We start from the raw sequence: 23,240 nt of genomic DNA on the forward strand, positions 1-23,240 counted from the left end.
AGCAGCTTGGCTAGTTGCCCCCTGCTCATTACAGTATCAAGCAGTTATATATCCCCTTACAGTATTTTCTGATTCCATAATGCTAGTGGGATTTGAATGCAGATAATGTTTCTAATCTTGACGATCCTCTTGGCTCGGGACCTTGAGACAGAGGCAGTTGTAATGTAAGAACACAGCCCCTCCTCCTCCTCTTTTTAAACTCATACCACTTGAAGCCTTGGCCGGCCCAGAGCCCTTGCCTTTGTGTCAGCCTCCATAGCAAGTAATTTAGCTTCAACAGCTGCATGGGGAGATGGAGGGGAGAAACTGCTCTGGAAGAACTGAACCTAACTGGTCATGCAGTCCCTGGTGTGTAGCAGGAGCTTTGGGCAGGCAGAGCTGGCTTATACCATGAGCGAAGACCACAGTCACTTCTAATCTCGTATCTCATGCACAGTTTGCAGCCTTCCTCTCGCGTGCTTGGAGCCTTTGCAACGCACACTTTCTAGGATCACAAGCTGTGCCCTCTGTAACCTTGGGAAAAGGTAGTGCCAGTTTGGGAGCACTCCTTTTTCCCACTTCCCTCAGCTAATAGCCATACTTGGATTTGGGTAAGCATGAGGGAGTGCATGGCTCTCTGGGATGTGTGAGAGGTGCCAGCCCAAAGTGAAGTTTCTGTACCACCAAGTAAGAAAGCACCACCTCATCTTGGATGGTGTCAACAGTTACAGGCAATCTGAATGGGGATGGAAAGAAATAACTCCCTGCCAGAACATCTCAGCTTCACACCTACCCTACCTATCTGAACCTACATGTAATGCTGCCAAGTTTTGGGAGATCTAAGAGGGCCCACAGGGTCCTTCTGAAACCCTAGGTTACAACGCAGCAGAAGCGTCACTGGCTGCCTGACCACACTCCTATTCCAGCTGCAGACAACACTGATTGTGCCAAACCTTGCATTTGGTGTCAATTTTGCTACTAAATGGCAGACAAAATCCAGCAGAGAGCTACAAATGGGTCTTGGGGGGCTGCATGTCTCAGCATGGTCAGTTTTCGTTGTGGAGTGACATTATGGCTTTGTGGCCTGGATTTTCTTCCCACTTCTCTAGCACCTGCCTGGAGCTCCCACAGGCAGTAAGGTTCATCTTCCCCAGCTGCTCAGGTTGGGAAGCAGGGCACTGGGGACATTTAGGGCTCTGTAAGAGCCACCATGAGCAAACTTCTCGTAAGCATGGGGAGCTTTCTCTTTCCCTAGCTGGCAGCAGTGGAAGAACAAAACTCAAGCAATGCAAGGAGGAGAGCAACAGGAGATGGTAAAGGAACGTCCCTCAAGCAATCTACATTTCTCCACTCTTTCTCTCCTACTCTCTTTAAAGCTGCAGTTTATATTGATGGTCAGAACCTGGTTGATGTAATGATGATAATTTTAAATCCTAAAATGTTAGGTTTTTATTTCAGGAACAGCAGGAGGAGATGGCAAAAGTCCAGGGCATTTCCCCAAGAGCTTTGAATCCTTAAGCAGTACTCATGCCTTCATGCTACGGTTGGCTTCCCTGCTGTTCACTCTGGTGGGAAGTTTGTCGGAGAACATGGACGAATATCTCTCCATCCTAATGCTGTGCTGTCACCTCTAGCATCCCCTTGCATACCCCACCAGCAATGTTTTGGGTTCTTGCATAATTCAGACTGGTGAATTACAGGTTCTGAAGCATAGCGGTGGTCAAAGGGAATGGCAGAAGCCTGCTGAGCAGCTGCCACTAGAGAAGACACCCAGCTGGCAGTGGGACCGGGGGCGAGCCTGTTGGTCCCACTTTCCTGCCCTTTTCTACCACCTGAGCTGCCTGGAGAGGCTGTTTATTGCTGAACCTGCCCTGCCGGGGATCTGGCTGCTTCTTGGACTAAAAGGCAAGTCCCCAAATACGGAGCACCCAAAGGTCACTGTGGCGGAGGTGGCTTTCACAGGTAACGCTCCAAGAAAAAACCCTCCGCCCCGGGGCTTTAATTGCCGCACAGCCGCTCAGCCCAGTCAGACACACGACGTGCTCTTTGGCTGCCTCCCTAAAGGTTTCACATAGTTAGGGCTGTATTTTTATCCGCTCTGGGCATCCCTAATTTTAGCGAGCTGTAAGCCAAAGTGCAGCGTCCACAGCTGTGAGGTACCCGGGGCCGATGCCCGTGCCGCCGAGCACCCGAGGGTGAAGGGGCCACCTGCCACTGCTCCGGGCCAGTCCTCGCTGGCCCTGCACCACAGAGGTTTTGCCGACTGGGCTGGGCAGCTTGCACGCCGAGGATAGCCCAGGGCGTGCGTGCGTGTGCTGACCCACGTTGTGGGGTCTGGGACAGCGCCCGGGGGCCACCCCGCTAAGCTCCCCTTTGACAAAACAGAGACCAGAGGCGCAGTCTGGGGGCTGCCCTGGACAAAAGTGAGGCCACTGCTGTCTTGTTGTTTTCCTGGCCTCAGAGAGGCTGCTTTGTTACAGAAGGCTGGATGCCACTGTGAAGCCCGTGCAAGCTGGTTTCTTTCAGTGGGTGCTGGAGGAGGGAAGCATGCTTGATATTCAGCCCGTTCACCTCCGCAGGCCATTGCCCCTATCATTCCTACGCCTCCAGGTCCCAGGAACAAGCTAGATTTCTCGAGTTTCTGACCGAGTAGGTGTGAGCCAGCGCCTCTGAAACCCCAGGGAGCCCTGGATGCTGCAGGCGGGAGCCAGGAGCTCCCACCCTGCATCCGTGGGAAGGATCAGCGAGGGGGGGCCCTGGGGGAACAGAGGGCTCCTTGAGACAAGAAAGACCTTTTACCCAAGGAGATGAGAAACAAGAACTGAGGAAAGCTTTAAAAAACACACAGCCCCCTTTGCGCAGGATTCGAGGTGTCAGAGGTCTGCTAGCTGACGGCAGTCCGCCTCCTGCCAGGGATGGACAGGGTTCCCGGAAAAAAGACGTATCATATACAGCAGCTGGCCTTCACCAAAGCTGTGCCAGGGAGCATGCAGGAATGAGCACCATCAGCACTGCTGAGGAGGGGGTGCTGCCTGTCCCGGGGCGCTGGGGAGGGGAGGAACAAACGCCTGCTCTGCGGCCGACTGGGGAATTGAGTTCTTTGCTGTCACTGCTTGTCCTATTTCCTCGGGCAAGGTTTTTGTCTCATGTATGTAGGTAAATCCCAATGTGCAAAGCAAAATAAAAAAGGAGGACTTGGACCTTGCTAAGTTACTTCTTTCCTAGGCCATGGATTCCTTGCCTGGGTGCCTGTTATTTAGGGACAGAGGCTGCAAAAGGACATCTTTGGTCATCAAACCCAGGACCTTGTCATTCACTCTCTGTCACAACCTGGTCAATGTCCATTTAAAACTCATCGGGCTGTTCTCCCCTTGACATCTTCCTCCTTTGGTGATTAGGGACTTCCTAGTTTCCAGACTTGGTTTATTCATAGCCCATTTGTCCTTAGGCTTTGTGCTTAAATTGCTCTTCTCCCTCTTGGGTGTTTAAAAAGAATTATCGTATCCCCTTTCCACTCTCCCCACAAATGAAGCTCAGGCATGAAGGAAGGGTAGTCACAGGCTTTGATTAGCTTGGTTGTAGATGAAGGGCACTGGCAGACCAATCTCTGGAATAAGGTCACGGTGGGTGAGCATGGCATGGCCCACCATATCCAGTCTGCCTCACAGAGCAACAGCTGCCCCAGCACCCGGGCATGCTCCTGAGAATGTCAAGCTCCAGGTGGGAGAACATGAAATGATGACTATAAACACCACATATGTCCACTGAGTAGGCGAGTGTGAGCTCAAGCCAGTCCTTTTGAGGCCTCCCACTCAGGATAGGGCAAAGGCACCTTGTTATACAAGAGTGAGACCCTGCCTCTTGGGAACTGGCCCAGCAAGAAGGCATGGGAAACCCTTGCTGGCACATTTTTGGGAAGCTGACTAGTGTGGCAAGAAGGCCGAGACCTAAGAAAATGGGCTTTTCAACTTTTTTCCTCAGTTGCACTTCTGAATGGAGGAGTGACACAGAAAGAGTCTCCATGTGACTTCAGGTCTTGCGCGGTACCTGCAGAGGTTGTCTGCTCTCCAGCAGGACTGTGAGAAGAGCTCCTCGCTCCAGGGCTGAGAAAGCCTATAAAGCCCAAGCAGACTTGGCCTTGCAGTGTGCCAGCAAGCAAACCCAAGCTCACAGGGGTCAGCCGTGTCTTCAGGTGACATTTGCATGAAAGTTTGTCTCTGAGTTACACCAGCTTAATTTTCTTTAGATCTTGGGAGTACAGCTAGTCTCTGCTTTGATAACTGCTGTCAGTACCCCCTTCTCCGATCATACTTTAGTAGCTGAGGAAGGTGCCTTTCAAAGAGCAGTATGGCACCGAAAGTTGGGTCTTATGCTAGATGCTGCTCATGCCACCAGTCCAAACTGCTGGGAACTGACAGAGGGACTTTAAAGAATCTGGGCAGTAACTGCTAAAGCAGCCTTGGAAATTGTTTCTGCCACTGTTATATAGAAAGACTGAAATCACATACTAGTTCCTGGATGTCAATGTACCCATCTGCGAAATGGGGAGCTCTCTGTACCTTGTTTTTGTGACTGGCAGGGCAGGGAGTGAAATCCTCCTAGGTGCTACTGCTAAAAATCAGTGCTCTTTCTCTGCTGGCTGTTGATGAATTGAGACCTACTTACATGATCTCAAAGGACAAAGTAATCAGCGCACAATTTTTGCTTTTTTCTCCCTTCCTGATTGTTGCATTAACTTAGCTGTGGCGTAAGGCTCTGCTTTAGTAGCCATGGAAACCAAAACACCTCTTTTATTACAGGTATGTACAAGGCTCTTGCGCTGTAGGTTTCTGCACATACGTATCCAGCCAGGTGTGCCTCATCTCTCACCCTGAGGACTTGCTCTGCAGGGACCCAGAGACTGGACAGTTTCTGTGGCATTCGGTGAACATGTCTTGTATATCGCGTCTACCCAGCCCAAGAAATTGTGCTGAGGCACTGTCTCATGAACATGTCCATTTTCAAAGAAAAAGGCTGAAATCTGAGTCTGTGAAACAAACAAAGAAGGGTGCTTAAAGAAAGGGCTTCGTTTTATATGTTTATGTTTATGTTTATACTGTACCTAGAGATGGGGATAAACTAGAATCTCATCTCATGGTTCCTGTGAATTTCAGGGATAAACTGCAGAGACCTAAACTTGTAAACCTTTTTCTGTGTTGCTTCAGAAGCAGGGAAGGCCTTTTTGCTATATATTACACGGCTCTGAACTCTCATGGGAACCACCTGCTCTCAAGAGATTTCAAGATCATGTGGGTGGAAATACCCCAAAAAACAGCTGATGTTGCACCAGTTTTTCCGTCCTGAGCTGGAAGCTCATGAGAGGAGCTGCAGTAGTTTCAACACTTGAAAACAAATCCTTGCTCTGAAGTGAACTGGGAGGAGCTAGACCTTACAGCCAGTTTAAACCTGGCCATTTACTGGGTTCAAAACCTATCTTTTCGTCTCACACCACAGGTACCTACTGGCTGTGGTTGGGCACTGGGAGGGAGATGTCATGCAATGTGGTCTCACGGACTCATGCCCCCAGGTTCGTAGGAGTTTTTTTTCCCTTGTGTTACAGAATTGGCCAAACACATTAAGGAGTTTCACTTTGTTCTACCGTTTATCACTAGAGACCAGGCTGAACCTAGGCCTAATTTGGAAAGCAGAGTACCAAGTCCCTCTTCTCCTACCCCTCATCAGACTGGTTTGTGATAGGGCAGTCCTCCATGAATTTTCAAGCCTAGGGGCATGGTTGCATTGAAGGGCCTAAGATATCTGGGCTTGACAAACCTCTTTTTTTTAAAGTATGTTACACTTCACAGAGATGACTAGGGAAGGATGGCAGGGGAGCCAGGACTGAGCGAGTTTCAGCAGAGAAGAGGGTAACGGAGTGCATTGCAGGCAGCCTGCTACGGTAGCGAGACAACCTCAGTTGCTGGAGAGAGCTTCTCAAGTGCAAAAGGAAAGCTCCTAACCCCATCGCTCATTATTCTTGCTACAGAAGTCCTAGAGACAGGGGCTGGCCCACTGGAAGGTGAAACGATCCCAATATTTAGGAGATTCAGATAGAAGAGGGAGAGGGGAGAAGGTCTGAGAAGCGGTGGTGTGAGACAGGACAAAATATTGCAGGGGAGCTATGGAAGAGAAGAAAAGCAGAACAGATATTTCTCAGCTTTGCTGCTTTGATCTTGCCCTGGTTTGCCCCTTCTTTATTAAAGCTGAGACCTTACAGGACAAGTAGCTTTTTTCTAGTTTGTCTGTTAAACACTTATTGTGAAGCCTTGTGTCCAGCTGCTTGATCTGCTTCTTCACTGTGCTCACCTCACGGGGTGTGCAGGGCTCTTGTAAACATCACCCCAGAACAGGAATAGCTACTGTTAGCTCTGGGACTGCCTGGTTCAGCCTCTGGCATTGCTCTGTACAGAGGCTTTTCCACACGCAAGCTGCAGGTGCTGTTCAGTAGTCAGTGGTGCAGAGTGGAGTCACAGGAGAAAGGCAAGAAAGGAGAAGGAGCCCTTTAACCTGAGCTGTGAAGCAGCCTGTGTTCATGCTGTCTCTGCCCCGGGTTGCTCTCCTATTACAATCCTTCCCCAATCCTTGTCCACTCCAGCCAGAAAGCAGTAGGCAGCTGCATCTCCAAATATTGCTTGGAGTATTTTCCTGGCAGACTAACCCAGCAGCCCCCAGCTTTCCCACCCCAACCCGAGGGGCTGGCACTTCATCCTTGGAGCTCTTGCCATGCACGAAGGATGGTGCAAAGAAGCTGCTGTTGGTCCCAGAGGAGCTCAGTTGGCCCTGGGCCTTGTCCTCACCAGGTAGCACCCATCAGTGACAGCAGGAGCTGTCAGGACTGCTTCATGATGGCCTTCACCTTCATTCCCTTTACAATCTGGAAAGGGACCTTGGGCTGTGTGGGAATCTGGTGGCAGTTCCCAATATGCCTGGGTGCGGGGAGACGCAGACCCCGTGTGCTATCCCACTGTAATATCAGCTTAACGATGGTGTCCATTTTCTGGTGATAGCTGGTGTGCACCCTGAGCTTTTGACAGTGTCAGTCAGTCCTGCATGCTGGGCTGTTGTCCTGGGAAGGAAATTTTTCCTATCATATCACTTTCTTCTCAATCTGCTGTTCGTAGCTACAATTTGGTAAAGTCCTTAAATACGTGCTCAACTTTACTCATGAGCTGTCAGCGTTTTGACTTCCTAAGGATACGAGAGCCCTGTGATTCTCTTCTCTTTCACTGTGGTTCTCTTCTCCCTCCCTCCAGGTCTGTCTGTCAGCTGCCTCCCCTAATAATTTTTTCTAGCTATTGGGCCTTTTCAGCCAAATTTTCCAGAGGCAGGGATCTGAAGCATAACAAAACTATGGCAAGTTTCATGAAGAGCAGGGACCTGGAAGGGAAGAGAGGGAAGTGCCCTGAAAGAAGGAAATGTTGCCACATGAGCTCAAACCCTCTTAGACACCAAAGGACCCAGTTAAGAGAGAACCTCACATGCTCCTTACTAGAGGGAGGAGCCCCAGTCAGAGCTTGTTACTCACCATGAGCTATATATTTCAAGGAAACCATGCTGGATCTCTCCTGTTCTTTTCTTGGTGTCTAAGATATTTCTTCAGCGTTTTGGTCTCTGGAATTATACATTTCTTATAGGGTGCATGTGGGAGAAACAGAAAGGGTGGACTCTCTTGGGAGATTTTTCTGTACTTGACATCCATTAAGCCCATTCTCTCTTGTGCACACACTCATGTTCACCAGGCAGTAGGCTGTAACAACATTTAACCACCAAGCTCAGATCTTTGCTTAGCTCCACACTTGCGTGTGTTTCGCATGAAGGCTCCCTATTATTCCTAATGATGGAGACCAGTGCCGTTGTGTGGAAGGAGGGCTAAGGACATCATGTTTTCTAGCACATCTTGCTGCAAGTCAGTACATAAATTCTCAATACAGTAAGATGGAAAAATAGGAGATGCTCGAGAAAGGCATCTTACCACAGGCTGCACCCTACACCGGGTTCCCCCCAAGGTGGCTGGCAGGGAACACCAAGGGCTGGAGTGTTTGCCTTTTAGGTACCTTATTTCAGGCGTAAAGGACCCTCAGCACTCAGAACCTTGACCCCTCTACTGAAATTAGATACATAAAGCCTTCCTGAGGGAACTTTTCCCAGGTTTGGCTGGAAGGAGAGGCCCTATGATTGCTCCTGTGCCTAAGCAGCAGCTAACTACTCAAGTACTTGCTCAAATTACGGGAGAGCTGGGTTCAGCTGCTGACCGCCTCCAGCAAGACTGATCCCAGGCAGTTCATCCCCTGGATGAACGGCTCCACACCTCAGCCATGGAGCCGCTGCAGCCATTTCATTCCTTCTCCCTGTCCTGGTGAACGTGTTCTAAAGTCCCATGGCAGGCAAGATTGAGAGTGACCCCCGTGGCACAACACATCATGATCTGAGGTGAGGGAGGTGAATGCTGTCACAAGAGGGAGCAGATTGCAACCTGGCTTGCCCACTCCTTTGATGAGTGCTCCCATGGTTGAGTTAGTGCAGAAATTGGGAGCACTAGCACCTTGCTGACAAGATCTTATCTTCTCTGTTACCTTCTGAGACCCTCTCCCCATCTAATTCTCTCAAGTGACAGAGGCAAAGGAGTGCTTGGTCTGCAGATTGCTCTTGTGCTCAGACTGTCAGATTGCTGCCGCTGCAGTTCCCAGTCCAGCAGGGAAACTGTGAACCTTTGAGACATGCCACTGAATCAGCATTGCAAGTGCTTGGGAAATTTCGAGGTCACAGCCACAAGTGCCAGTTGCTGTGTGGCACGGTTAGCTGGTAGCTGAGCATTAGTGGACTGGAGCACTGCAATTATGTAAAGTCTGCTGTGGATCTAATCCTCAATCTCTTGCCCAAGGTCACATGAGAAGTCCGTGGCAGAAAGGCAAATGGAAATCAAATCACCAGAGTCCTAAAATGATGTATTCACTGCTGAATCAAATTCTGCACAATAAAAGCTTTATGCCATATTGTATTGTACCCATCGCACCCTTGATATGGCTGATTGTTAACAGGGGTGTAGGTGTCATGGGGACTAAAACTGATAGTATGCAATGGATACCTGCTTCTGCCAGGTTTCTATAAATACGTATTTGGTAACTGCTCGCCATCTATCGAGCGTGAAATAGCTATCCTATTAAATAACAATGCAGTTATACCACCAACCATAAACATTTCAACTAGAGTTCCAGCATTACTTTGCCAAATGTTATTTGATCACTCACCTGGAGCAAGTGACTGTTTTTTGACAGGTGAGTAAAATCTGGTCAGTTGTTGAATCTTTATTGTCGTCAGGCTTGCTGAGGAGGTCAGTAGACTTTGAACTTGACATTGGACTTCTTCAGATCCTTGCCCTCAGCAAGTGTATTTTCTAATTCACATTTTAAATACTCCTAGGGGTGCAATGCATTTTCTCTCTGGATCTGATCAATAAAGCTTATGTATTTCTTCTGCAATTCTCAGTTTCTTTCCAAATGTGTCTTTTAGTCAAGAGGGAATATTTGTAAGCCCCTGATAGGAAACGAGCACCTAACAATCCAGCCTTGCTGCTCTATGATTCCCTAGATTACAACTGCACTACAAGAAAGAATGCAATGAATCTACATTGTAATTTTTACCATGATTTTTTTTATAAAGGATTCATTAATCTTGCTTGCACCAAAGAATGAGCAACACTCTTTTTACAGCACAGAAGTGAATGGCTGCATTAACAAGATGTTACAGACTGATTCCAAGCAGGCGACCAAGTGTCAGAAAAACAAAAAGGGATTTAATACTGCACCAAAGGGGAGCTTTCGACAAGGGGAGCTAGGATGTCCATTTGCAGCACAGTTTGGTGAGGCTTCTTGGTTGATCGCTCCTAGTTACTTGCTATTGCCTGGGTTTCTGATGCACAATCCAGAAAGACTATTTCCCAGCAAACAACTCGGAAGAGCACAAAAGAGGTTTTTTCCTGGGCTTCACAGAACTCAGGGGCTAACTTCAATCCAGGTAAACAAACGCAAACTTTTGGGTGCTCAGCCCCCACCCTGCACAAGACCCTTTGACTGTCCTGTCCCATGGCTCCTCTCCACGGCTCCAGACAATGCTGTGGTATCAACCCCGACTGGGACATGCAGCGGCACTTACCTCCAGGACCATCTCTGTCATCTGGAACTGCTTCTGGGACACCTTGTCAGAGCTCACGGGCTCGTGGAAGAGCAGGCAGAGCATGTCGTACTTCTTCAGGGCCTGCTTGTAATTCTTTTCATTCAGGTCGATCACTCGGTCTTTTCCATCATAAGTGGGGAAGTTCAGTCCCTCCTCTGCCTTGCAGCAGAAAAGCAGGTAAAAACCTGCCAGGATCCAGCAAGTCGTCTTCATAGTGGAGCCCTTGGTGTGCAGCAGAGGCTGGGTAAATGTCCCCCTCCTTCTTAATTTGGGAAGAGGGGGAGACCAAAGGCTCCAGGTGAAGTTCAAACTGAGTTTCTTTTTCTGCTGCCTTCTTAGTGATCAGCTCAAACTCTGCAAGGCTGGTGGGGAGCAGCAAACTCTGCTGTCCTGAGCTTACAACAAAGAGACAGACAGGAGAAGCTGTCAGGCCAAGCCCTGGATACCTTACATAGCTGTGTCCAGCTCCCGTGTCATTAGGAACTCCATTTTTAGGAAGCAGTTGTTTCAGGCTAAAAATAAACCCTGCAATGAATAAAAAGGACAGATATGACACCATTGAGGGACTTGCTGGCACCCTGCATCATCTGAGAGAGAGGGAGCGAGCAACAGGGAGGGAGTGGAAGATGTCGATGCTAGGAATATGCAGGCAGGGTTTGCGAAGGGACAGGCTTCACTTGTACAGAGAACTAAGGGATGGCCTGTCCTACTACGGCTTAACAAAAATAGAAAGTATTTACTGCATTTTTTAATAAGGGTATCTCTCATTGTAGCCCCTTGGGCATCACAGTGATTAGGCTTCGGATAACAGATCTCAGGTTAAACAGTTTCAGAGCCTCATCTGCACTGCTAGAGGAAAAGTCCCATCTCTTCAGCAGCAAAGGAGGTGAGTGCTCATGGGACTCCCTCCTCCTCCTCCTGCCTGGGGCACCGGCTGGAGCTGCCGGCTGATGTTCAAGCCCTTTTCTGAAGCACCTTCTCTGCTTGTGGAGTACCACGAGACTTGCTGGCCCTTGGACCTGTAAATCCCAAAGCAGAGGGAAGCTTACGTTGCAATCTCCCATGGCCGCAGCCTTTGCCAAGCACCACGCCTTGCTGGAGAGCGGTTAAAACCTTAGCATAAGGGGGATGAAGGGCAGGAGGCACGTGCCCAGGCAGGTGTCTTGGGGCAGGAGGCAGGGTTCTCCTCAAGATGATGGACAGATGCCACCACGGCCACTGGCCTCTCTTCCTGGGACCTGCCTGTTGGCCCCGAGGGGGTATTCATACAACCCTGTCATATTTCCCGGCAGTCAGTCCTGCATATTCCTTCCTCTTCAGTTCCCGGGAAATGGTGACCAGTTCCCCCTTCCCCAGGAGCTCAGCACCGGCTGCCGCCTTGCCGCGTCCCCTGCACCGCACTGCCGGGGGAGAACAGTTTGGTGGCACAGTCTGTCCCCTCCTCTGAGCGGGGTGTCACAGCTGGCCCATGACAGGCAGAGACAGGCAGATGCAGGCAGGCCAGCTGGCCACCAGCCAGCACTGGGGCTGGCACATGTCCGCTTGGAGCAGGCACGCTGAGGGGCTGGAAGAGAAGAGCTTGACAGGGGGGACAGGTCTCCCCCCCGGGCCAAAGTGATGGGCAGACTAGTGGCCTTATCAGGCCTCCTCCTTGCGTGTTGGTCCATGACAGCCTTGCTCCATTCACACCAGGGAGGAGATGATGTCCCTTCTCGGTGCATGCAACTCTCCCCCCAGCCAGATGTTCCCATTTAATTGTATGGCCGGGATTATTTCAATATATGGGGTGAAAGGCGAGCATTACTTAGCAATTACAGAATCATAGAATCGTTTATGTTGGAAAAGCCCTTTAAGATCATCGAGTCCAATCACAAACCTAGCACTACCAAGTCCATCACTAAACCATGTCCCCAGGCACCACATAAACACGTCTTTTAAATACCTCCAGGGATGGTGACTCAGCCACTTCCCTGGGCAGATTATATTCACCTCCTGGGTGAGCGCGCATTCCCTCAGCCTTCACTTCCAAACTGAGCAGCCCATGACATACTGACTGAAACTCTGTGGGCAACAGTTTCCAGGCCTCTCTTATTTTCAAATCCTCCTCTTAGTTTCTGCTCATGGCTTTTCAGAAGTTTGACGTTTGCCTGCAGCTTGAAGTCCTAGTGATGAAACCTGAGGGATGTGGGTAGAAGTCAGAGCAAGACAGCCTCAGAAATACACTCCCTAAAGAGGCACCCTTCAGGGGCGATCATTTCTAGAAGGAGATGTGACGAGCATGGATATGTGTGATTGCTTTTCGTGAGAGATGCAAGGCTTGTGTCACAGTGGGTGGCAATGGCTGGCTAGGCTTTTGCTGAATGTTTAGGCTGTAAAATGCACAACTGCGCTTGTGGGATGACCAGACATACACCTGGATGGTTGCCTTTGAAGGGCCCAGTGGATCTGGGGTGCAGCAGCAGGCTTCTGCTGGCATCAGAGGGTGTTTTAAAGCAGGCACAGATCAGACAGGGCTGTAAAAGAGAAAGATTCACAGCTACTTCAAAATAGGTTTCCCAGGTTCCTGCCCTCCTTTTTCTCTTGTAGATCTTCAGCAATTGCTCCACTTTCATATGGCTCAAACTATTTTTAAGGTGCTTTCTCTCTAGTCTGAACAACTTTTTAATCTGCCTAAAAATAGACACAATCCAATTCTCGTTTTCTTCCCTTTTTGCTATAAAAAAAAAAAAAGAGCAAAAAGGCTTTTTATTGACAAAAAGCGGTGCCTTGTTAGCCCCAGACCCATCTATTTTATCTGCCTATGGCAGGAGTAGCAAAGAACTGTGACTGTTAGGCTTCACCTCTGCTCCAGGAATTCCTCCAGTAGACAGACGCTGAATGTCGCAGTCACCGGAGAGTCCAACTCTTTGTCTCTCTGCTCAAACACTCAGTGGGCTGTTAGTGCTAAACCCAGTGGACATTCTGGGCCAGGCTCACTGTCAAGAAAAGGACAGTGTGCAGACCTCATACATTTGGGGAAAGCAAGTTTTGTTGAAGGCCCGTTTCTACAGGACACTGACGAAAGGTGTCTCTGTGTGCCAGACCCTCCCCTGTAGGGTAGGAGCAATAGCAGTTCCCCAGAGCAGGGGAGGAGGGGGACAAAGAGCTTTTCTGTGATATCTTGGGTTTTGCATTCACAGGTATATTCACAAACACTTTGTGCTGTCTTTCTGCATGGTCCAAGGTCTTCCTGATCCCATTTAGCTGTCTGTGGTTGTAACACATTTTTTTCTGCGGCCAGCACCATGCGAGGGAATGATATGGTCAGCACTGTCTCCTGGGGCATTTGCCCTTCAGCTCTTTCCCTGGAAAAGCTGGCATCCATTAGTCTCTGACAGAAGTTAATTGCATGGCTCAACCTCCCGACTCTGACTCCTTAACCATCTTTTAGTCCTGCCTCTAGAAATCAGTATGGTGTTCTTCCCTGGCAAACCATCCCACCTTCCACCTGAAAGCTCTCCGAGAAATGAGCTGGTAGAACTCAATTCCCATCCACCTGGGCGGGTGTCCACGTCATCCAAACAACCTTCAGAACTGGCCCCAAAAGTTCAGGAGAAGAAAGAGAGAATTAAAGGAAAAGCTTGCTCTTGATTTATTCACGATTCTAGGCTCTCTGGGGTATCTTCACTGAGCAAAATCCTGGCTCCAAGGAATTAGGTTGCAAAACCACCTCTGACATGCACTGAAGTAGGATTTTACTTTGTTTCTTTGAATTTTGTGTGGATAGGTGGCCAGTGACAGAAATACAACAGAAGTGCTCAAAACAGCACAATCTCAGCCCTTCACTTCAGGCCTGCAGGAATGCAGGGTGGGGATGTAAGATAAATAAAAATGTCGTTCTTGTTGATTTTTTTTCCTATTTGTATTAGAAATTAGGGATATTCACTTGCTGCTCCTCCCTCTTGGCCGCTGCAGCTGCACTCCACGCTGCCATTCTCACCTTCATTGTCCTTTCTAGCTCATGCAGTAAAAGAGGTCCCCAGCCACCGCTGATCCAAATGCTTCGGTGAGCCTTTTTTCCAGGGCTTCAGGATTTAAGGTTCTGCTTTAGCTAATCTCTTTTCAAGCTTCTAAGACCTTGTATGTTTTGCAAGATAGGAGTATTCAGAAAATATGGCTTTTGCCACCAGCTAGTCAAGCAAGGTCACAGCTCATAATAACTTTGAGTGTACTGCTGTCATTAGGGTGGAAGCCTCAGAGATGCACTGAACCTTTCTAAGGAGACTGAAGGGATCACTATCATTTCGAGTAAAGCTCTGCAGTGTGAAAAAAACTAGTTCTCTCTCCCTTCCCCTCAGACCTGAAAGGTGACAAGTCCTTCACGGTGCTTTATGTTGCCTGTACTCTAATGCAGTCATGTCAGTGACAGCAAGTACAAGGCAGAGAAGTTGTATCATTTGCACTCCCTCCCTTTTTTTCCTGTTTTAAACTGCCAGAGATCTTTGTATGTTGTGACTGAGGCTTCCCGAGACCTGCTGTGTGATAAGAAGATGCTGTAAACCCTCCTGTTTTCTGACAGACAGACACTGCTTTTGATGAGGATAGTAAAACACAGCACAGACAAAAGCACTTACGTGACATTATCTAGAAGTTGTAAGGCAATTCCTTTTCAGAGCCACAGGAAGGCAGCCTTGTTTGGGCAAATTAGTGTTTGGAAGAGACTTTTGAGCAAGTATCCGGCCTTCTGGCTCTATATAATCTGAAAACGGGGAGATGTGGCTTAGCCATAGCCTGTCTAGTAATATCTTTGCCTTGTCGGTAATCACAACGAGCCATGGTCCTACAGGCATGCCCCAGAGCTCTGCCAATCACGTGCTGAAAGCAGCCGGAGCGGAGACCTGGTCACGCTGCTGCCTGCAATGGCCTCCTGCCCACCTTCTCTTCTGTAGGACTTGGGAGCAAGGAGGGGTGTGACATGCACTTGGCGCTGGGGCTTTCAACCTGTTTTTTAACGTATGAACTCCTGAAATCATTCCTGTGTCAGTCAGATCCCTGCATAACAATTTTAAGCTGATGAGAGGTCATTTTTCCCAGATGCCTCTAACGCACCCTGCTTCAGAAAAACTCCAGTGCCACGTGCGGAAAAACTCTCCAGTAGGACAAATCCTATGGCATGTCACCGCCACCCCGCCCTGTTCTGTGTCACCTTCCTGTGCTGTGATGTCACTACTGATGAGTTAAAGTAGTTAACCCTGAGACAGGGGCATAATCTCCCCTCAGGGGCAGTGCTGCAGCTTTAGGAGGGACAGGAGGTGGCTGTGGTAGGAGATGGATGTTCAAATATTCCAGTCCACAGGCTTCCCATGGGACTTTGGAAAAATCCCTCTGTGTCTCAGTTCTCCATCCGCACCATGCTGGCAGCGCCTGGGTGATGTATGACGTTACAAGATGCTTAGACAGTAGACTGACAGAGGTTAGTGCTTTAGGCAAGGCAGGGAGCCTGGGCCAGGTCTGGGCTTCTGAAGATTTTGGCCATGCTGAAGAGCTGGAGCAGGGGACACAACAGCTGCTGGCCGAATATTCCGGAGAGCTGGCTCAGAAACCTGGCCGGGCATGTTCCCCTGAGAGATGCTGCGAGCTGAGTGAAAACCCAGTGATCCAGAGACAAGCTCCGAGCTGGTGTGAAAGCGTGGCCGAGTGCTGGTCCCCCGAGAGCTGGGGTGTGAGTGGGTGTGGGCTGCACTCTGGCCCAGGCACCCCAGCAATTGCTAATAATATAGTAATAATACAATTACTAACAATAAAGTAGAAGAAATAAACCACATGGTCCAACACGGTGTGTTCCCTTCTGGAAACCCTTAGGGCACTTACAGCTCAGCCTGGCCATTTCCATCAGTCTGCTGCCCTTTTCTTGGAGGAGGTGGGATCACTGGACTCCTGCCTAGCTTTGGCCATAATCGGTGTGTCCAAGCAGATGTCTGTGTCTCTGCCTGCACGAGCCCACGCACGCATAAACGACCCACCCAGCCCTCCGGGGCCAGGGTCTGAAACAAGGATCCTGCACCAGGCAGGGTTGGGGCGGCCATGTCTGGGGTGCCACATGCACCTTGGGTTTCTCCTAGCCATGAGAGCACCGGCGTATTTAATAACAACTTGATGATTGGAGGGGGGGTTTAATTTAGCGGCGTGGCGCCGGCTGCTGCTGACGGAGCTGTGCCCAGCAGATTTACACCTGTCGCAGTGGAGTGGCAGCTCAGCCCTCCTTCGCTCCTGTCCTCCTGCGCTGCCCCTCAAAACCTTCCCCCTCCCCTGGCCAGGCCCTGACGCCTGCCGAGGTGCTGCTGGGGTGAGCGCACTGTCCCACCAGGAACCTCATTCCTTTCGGATGATGAGCCGGACAAGCTTAGCGTGCTCCTTAATTTTGTAAGGGGACAAAAAGGATTTACTGCTCTTGAATTTCTGCTCCATTTTGACCTCTCTCTTCTCTACTGGGACTTTGTACAGTCTGGAACAGCCTTGAGTCTCTCTAAAAAGTCTGTCAGCACCCATCAGGCATGTGCATTTCCAGGGTGAATAACTTTCCAGGCAGCACCAAAGTCTTACAGGCAGTCCTTTAGTCATGCTCTGGGCATGCCTTTTTTTTTTTTTTTAAATGTCAGGCAATTTTAAAATTCAAATTATTCTATGTGAACAAGCCCTACTGGCAGCAAACCCACCGTAGATATTGTTATGTAGCTGGGGTACAGTTACACAGCATTCCCAAGCATTCAGGAGTAATGACTCGGGTATCCCCTTCCCTCAGATCATTAAGTCAGCCTAGAAACCAGGAGATCTGAGAAGCATCTTGCCTGTGATATTTTCCCTTGGCATGGCAGCTTCTGGGTGCCTGTGCTCAAGCTTCTACCTGCAGCTACAAAAGAGAGAAAAACTTCTCTGTTAAAGCTCTTCTGTTTGAAAACGGAAGCTGAAATTCTTGAGTAATGGCATGAATTCTGCTGTCAAGAGCCACAGAAGGACCTGAAAATCATAAACTATATGATGATATGGTGCAAGTTAGCAAAAAGGCGGACACCTCGCCTCGCTCCTTAGGGATGACTGAAAATTGCTGTTGCAGCTGATGGTGGGAAGAAGCCCGTCTCTGAAAATGGGCTGCTACCAGCAGTTAAGGGTGGCAAGAAGCTTTCTGGCCAAGGCAACATCTCACAGCTCCTTTCAAATCTTTTTGCACCTCTTCTAAGAAATTGTCACCCATGCTTGAAGAGACACTGGCCTGTGCTGCTGAAGTCTCCTCACCCTTGGACAGAGCACTGTGGAGTCTTGTGGTGAGAGGCTGGGAAGTGGAGGCTGAGTCTCCACCTGGTGAGGCTGAATGCTCAGAGGAGCCCTGTTAGAAGGAAGAGTCCTCAGCAGCAGCCTCCTGCACCAGCCTTGTCCTGGAACACACAAAAAAAGCCCAACACATCCAAAAACATGAAGCCAGCACTTTCCTGGAGAAAGGGCAGTAGCTGTGTCTCTCCTAGTCTAGAGCCAGCAGGGTGTTGTGCCAGAGCATGGCTTTGCTTTCCTTTCTAACCTGAGGTTTCTATCCAAGCACCACCTGGCAGCACCCCAGGGCTGCAGCCTGGACCGTGGCTTCCATAAAGGGCTGCTGGGTTCACTCGTATTTATAACGCTTGCCTCCGCTGCGGCGTGCCAGCTTGCAGAGGTCAGCTCTGCCCCGGCTGCAGGGAGTCATTCGACAGGGTGTGCTCCTCTTTCCATCCCTGCGTGCCAAGGGGCCTCCCAGCTCCCGGCCAACGGGACCTGCAGGTGGCTGGGTGGGGGGCACGGCAGAACGATCTGGGGGGGGTAAAGGGGATGGGGCAAACTGTGCGCAGGAGACACGGTGCCTGGTTCCTAGTGTACACTCTGGGAGGTGTCTGGCTTTCTCTAGTGGTGCAGGGAAAGTGTGAGCCACTACATCCCCACGGGAGACAGGCTGTCTCCAGGCAGGTGAAGAATTTTCTTCTTCAAGTGCATTTCAGTTGGCACTGCTGGTAAGAAGGATCTCAAAAACCAGGGCATGGCTCCTGCACTGGATATGGCTTCTGCACTGGATATATCTTGGATCGTTCTACTCTAAGTTCATCAAAGATGACTGGGACTTACTTGCTCAGCTGTCACCTGTACAACATGGTACACTCCAAGTGGAGTTGTACCCAAGAGAAGATTAGACCACTAGATGCCAGCCTGTGTCCAATATCCAGATATTCCTCACGGTTTGACAAGGAGAGCAAACTGTGACATTGCCCTCAACAGGTTCCCTACAGAGTGCTGCGGCCCTAGTGAAGGCTGGAGATGCCTGCAGGGGACTATTTTAGTGGACAGGAGATACGAGTCAGCTCGGAGGACATGACAGCTTTTAGCTAAGCAGTGAGGTTTTACGTCAATGGCGTTCTTCATGGTCTTCTGTCTCGCAGCACGTGCGCGGTCAGGAACCAGCACTGCAAACTCGGCTCTTCTGCCTCGCAGGAACTGCATGTCACGGCTCTGTGTAGCATCCGCACGCCGAAGGCTGCAACTAAGCTCCTACAAAGCTCCCCAGATTAGCAGGTGTGGATATCCAGGGACGGAGTAATTTGAGCTGGAGTTACTGCCAGTGCAGTTGGGCAAATGTCATATGTGAAAAGAGGATCTAAGATGATCTAGCACAGCAGTTTGTGCTCCGTTCTTACCACCCAGTAGCAGGAAACAAAGGTAGATTTAATTCAGTAAACATAACCAGTCTTCTTTGGGGAAGATCTTCTTCTTGTCTTTTTTTTTTTCGTTCCTTTTTTCCTGTGTGGTTGGGGCTTTTTTCGTTTCTTTCTATTTCAATCTAGTACAGAGGGAAAGCTTTCCAGGAGGATTATGGAGCTTTCCTTATACTATCTGGGACATTCTGACAAATATACAAATGCTTGCCTTGCCATAAAGTGACATTTTCTGGACTACTTATATTACTGTTTTGCCTGAATTAAGGCCTGCAGATTTATGAACACAATACCCTTTTAAAGACCCATTTCAGGCTGTAGCCATTTCTGGACCACTATCTCATTTGCAAGTAGCAGACTTTGGGGTTTTAAACAGACAATTAGATATTTAAGGCTAGTCTTGTGAAGATAAGAAACTTTTTTTTTGTTGCTCCTACAGTTTGTTCTGGTGACTGTTTGTCCAGATTAGACCCACAAAGCACAGATTTAGGCAGCTAAACGAGTCAGGACAGGGACTGATCCAATGATGCGTTTAATGTTTTCCAAATCTGCTGAAGACCCCAAGTACTTAAGACTTAAGTAAGTCCTCTTGACTTCCATGTGTTGTCAACATACACAGAAGTATGTGGCTGAATGGTGTCATCTACACTGACAGCATGAACCCAAACAACTGCACCTGCCAAAAAGGGAAAGGCTACCTGAGAATCATCTCAGGCAGACCCTCAATGACGTTAATTGAAGTGCTAATTGAAAAATTTCCAGCTAAAACTCTCCAGAGGCAGAAAGCACAGATCCTGGGACAAGAAGGACTTTCCAATTATTTTTTAATTTGATGGAACTGTTCAGATAAAACAGTGTAAATACTTCTTTTGACATTTTTAATTGCCGTATTTTTATTTTTGTCCGAAATTTCCTTTCTGTACTTAATCTGTGTCTCAGATGAGAGCTGGGAGACCACTGCTTGTGCATCAGGCCTTAAACTCCCCCCATCCACTGGGAACATTGTGAAGGAAACTGGGTGAGCCTGGTACCCAGGGAGAGGGTGCAGGAGGACCCGAACCTACCCATGGCCCTCAGGCCCTGAGAGACTTCGCTTATTGAACTCTTGTGAACCAAACACAATAACCAGCTGCTACCTATGGCTGCCCAGCCACAGTAGGTTGCCTTTTTTTTGCCTATAAATTACTGGATACAGGTGGGGAGTTTGTTAGCACGAGTAAATTTGGGAAGCAGCACTCCACCCGTCTTCCCGCTGATGCTGACACTCCATGAGACGGTGACCTTCTCTGAAGTGTTCGCCTGTACAGCCCTGAACCCAGCAAAAACAATTAGGCCTGTGCTTAATTTTGCATCCCATTAGGTCTGCTCTTGTGCTAGATGTTAAGCGTGTGTGTTTTCCTGGATCAGAGCCCAACTCCTGAAGGTCCTGCAAGATTTAGCTAGATAGGGCTTGTCAAATGATACAGTGCAAGTAATATACGGGGATTCTGCTCTCTTTTCTGTTAGTGGCTGATTTGTGATGGGTGGGCTGGGCTGGTCAGAAGCATACATCAAGTCAGCAACAGGTTTTCACAGACTAACAGCTATATACACGTCGGTGACTTCTAATTAATGAGATCTCTTCCAGAGTGCCTTTTTGTAGCTGACCAAGGGTGTACCTTCTTGCAGACCCAGTGCCCACTCACAGAGGTCTAAGTTAGGACCCAAACGCTGAAGCTCAAACGTGGCTCTGTTTCGTTTGTCAGAAGCTGGTGGCTCTCTGGTCTCCTAGGTGGTGGGATATAGTCCTCCACGTCACCCCCACGGTGGCGTGCCTGCCACTGCAGGAGGCAGGGACTGATCTCTCCATCTCCTCTGACCCAGGCAAAGTAGGCGATGGGATGACCGCGTCCTCCAGGTGAGGTTGCCCTGTTGCTCCCTGCTCCTGCTGTCCTGGACTTCACCGCGACCTCACCGCCCTCGGCCCATTCCTGAGGTCACCCGTAGGATTTTCTTCCTCGAACGGGAGAACCAGCAAACGAATACCTCTCGCTTGCCTTCCCAGAGCAGCGAGGAGCCGGGGCCGGAGGGCAGCCACCCGCGGGGCGGGGAGCTGCACCAGCACAGGAGCAGGACAGGCTGCTGCCTACGCTGGCGCGGCGGTGGGTGCGGGACGCGCGTCAGCGGTGCTGCGGGCCGGCGCACGCGGAGAGACCGGTTGCTCTCGGGGGGATGCAGCCGGACCCCGCTTTGGGAACACCTCTGCCGGGGCTCACACCCCGGAGCGGACCCCATCCCCTCCCCCCGCCGCTCCGGTGCCCCCTCTGCCCCCGCCATCCCCCGCCGTGGGGAAACCCCCCCCCTCCTCCCTTCCGGGCACGGGAGGCGCCGCCGCCGCCGCCAGGTGGCGCCGCCGCTCCGCGCGCGGCGCTGCACGCGCTGCCCGTGTGCTGCTGCGCGTCGAGGGCCAACAGGTAAACCCCGCTCACGCCCAACGCCTGGTCTGGAGAGCTGCTCCCTCGGCGGGGCCGGCGGCCTTTCACCGGGCCGAACCACAGCCCGGATCAGAGAACGGCTCCGGTTCGAGACGGGCCTTCCCTTAGCTTCTCTGGGTGGAGTTCTGAGCAGGGGATTTCCAAAGCTCTGGGCTCTGGCGTGGCGTTTGCGCAGCCAACAGAGCGGCTGCAGTGCGAGAAGGAGAGGCTGAGGGTCAGGGGACCCTGGAGGGGACCACTGGTGTGAAACTCAGGTCCTGGCTTCTCATTTTTTACAACCTAGTGTTCCCCCCAGCAGTTGCAGAGGGCAGCTTGAAGTCATGATCCATGGCAGGGCTTTAAATGTTCAGAAACCGGAGTGTAAAAAAACTCGCCCCCTCCCAACCGAAAACAGACACACGCGAATCTAATTTTCTTCAATTTAAACCTTGTGATTTAAAGGTGACCATGGAACTTTGAGGGCTGTGGTTCTTGAACAGGTAGGTGTGGGTCTAATGGGGCTTAAAGGTGTGGTGAAACCTTCTCCCCAGGTCGAACCCAGCAGCAGGGCAGACCCTTTCCCTCTCATGGCGGGACACTGCCCACTCCGCCAGCACTGACGGAAGCAAGGCCGCTGGGCCGGCCGGACTCCGGCTGAGCCGAGGCTGCTGGGCCACGCTGCATGCCGACTCAGCCAGCCTGGCATCACCCCTCCTTTTCGCAGACAGAGAACCGGAGAAAAGGAGAAGGTGGGGGTCTCGGGGCAGCTCTCGGTGAGCGCTCGCCGAGGCAGATGGCAGGATTTCCCCCCGAGGGCCGCCGGCTGCCTGCAGCCATGCTGGTGGTACTCGGGGTTTGCGCTGGTTGTTTGAATGACAACAGGGTGAGGGGCAGGTTAGGTGGAGAGATGCTTCTCTGTCTGCATGGGCTGCTGCTAGCAGCTGCAGTCCAGCAGCCATCCTTGCCTTCCCTATCAACATCCTTCCCCTTGAGCTGGAAGGGCTAATTTAGTCTTTATGCTAGCTTGGACTTTGCCTGATTACCAGCTGAGCCTGATTACACAGGCCTTGCCATCCCTTCTGGGAAATAGTCCAGACAGCACGGAGGGGCCACTGCTCCTCCTGCCAGTGCTGCCCTTCTGAGACCTCTTATTTCACTCTGGATTGCAAGATGGACTGCTTGTTCTCTCCACTGTCCTCCCTGCGCACCCACCATCTGAGACCAAAGGATCAAGCTTTTCTTGAGGACCCTAAATCACATTGACATGCAAGGCCTGAATGCAAATACATAGAGGCAGCTGCTGGGGAGCTCAGCTCTTGTGCCTACTGATGACATGGAGCTGGGCCCTGGAGGAAGGAGCGAGGTGGAGCCCATCTTCAGATGTACCTCCTTTTCCACCCCAGTTTCCCCTTTCTTTCACAGCTTGGCAGCTAAACCCCAGTCTGTGCCAGTCCGTGCCATAGCTACACTGGACGCCTTGGTTTTCCATGTAACTGGGAGCAAGAGTGAGCTGTCGGGTAGGAAACAGTTCAAGCAGCAAAGCTGAAGATCCGTTCAAGCTGAACGTCCCAGCTTCAGCTGTTTCAGTGACAACAGAGTGAGTGGCAGTCTGGGCAAAATTGAAGTACTGGAAACTGGCAGCGCTAGCAGTTGCAGTCCAGCAGCCAGCCCATCCTCCCCCATCAACAGCGAATGGCCACTTAGGAGCACTTGGATCAAACAGACACAAGATTCAGATCTCCATCCATATCAGCAGTTTTGCAGAATTCAGATGAAAGGAAGTTTTGGCTTTGGACTTGTGCAATTTTCAAGGCTAATTAACATATGGTCTTTTACTTGCTGTCTCCAGCCCCTTTGTATTAGCTGTGATCCAAGTTTAAATACGGTA

The 23,240-nt window shown here is 50.3% G+C and overlaps 1 protein-coding gene across 1 annotated transcript in view; it reads right to left on the bottom strand.

Annotated features, from left to right (window-relative positions):
• The window catches only part of CASQ2 (calsequestrin 2), a 35,584-nt gene extending 24,976 nt beyond the window's left edge, over positions 1-10,608 (bottom strand). Inside the window, exon 1 of the mRNA XM_009941649.2 lies at positions 10,168-10,608. Within this exon, the coding sequence (XP_009939951.2) occupies positions 10,168-10,401 (234 nt within the window). The 5' untranslated portion in view covers positions 10,402-10,608. The remainder of the gene's footprint in view (positions 1-10,167) is intronic.
• Positions 10,609-23,240: the final 12,632 nt, after the last annotated feature.

This window comes from Opisthocomus hoazin, chromosome 1, assembly GCF_030867145.1.
Source record: "Opisthocomus hoazin isolate bOpiHoa1 chromosome 1, bOpiHoa1.hap1, whole genome shotgun sequence".
NCBI classification, from domain to species: Eukaryota; Metazoa; Chordata; class Aves; order Opisthocomiformes; family Opisthocomidae; genus Opisthocomus; species Opisthocomus hoazin.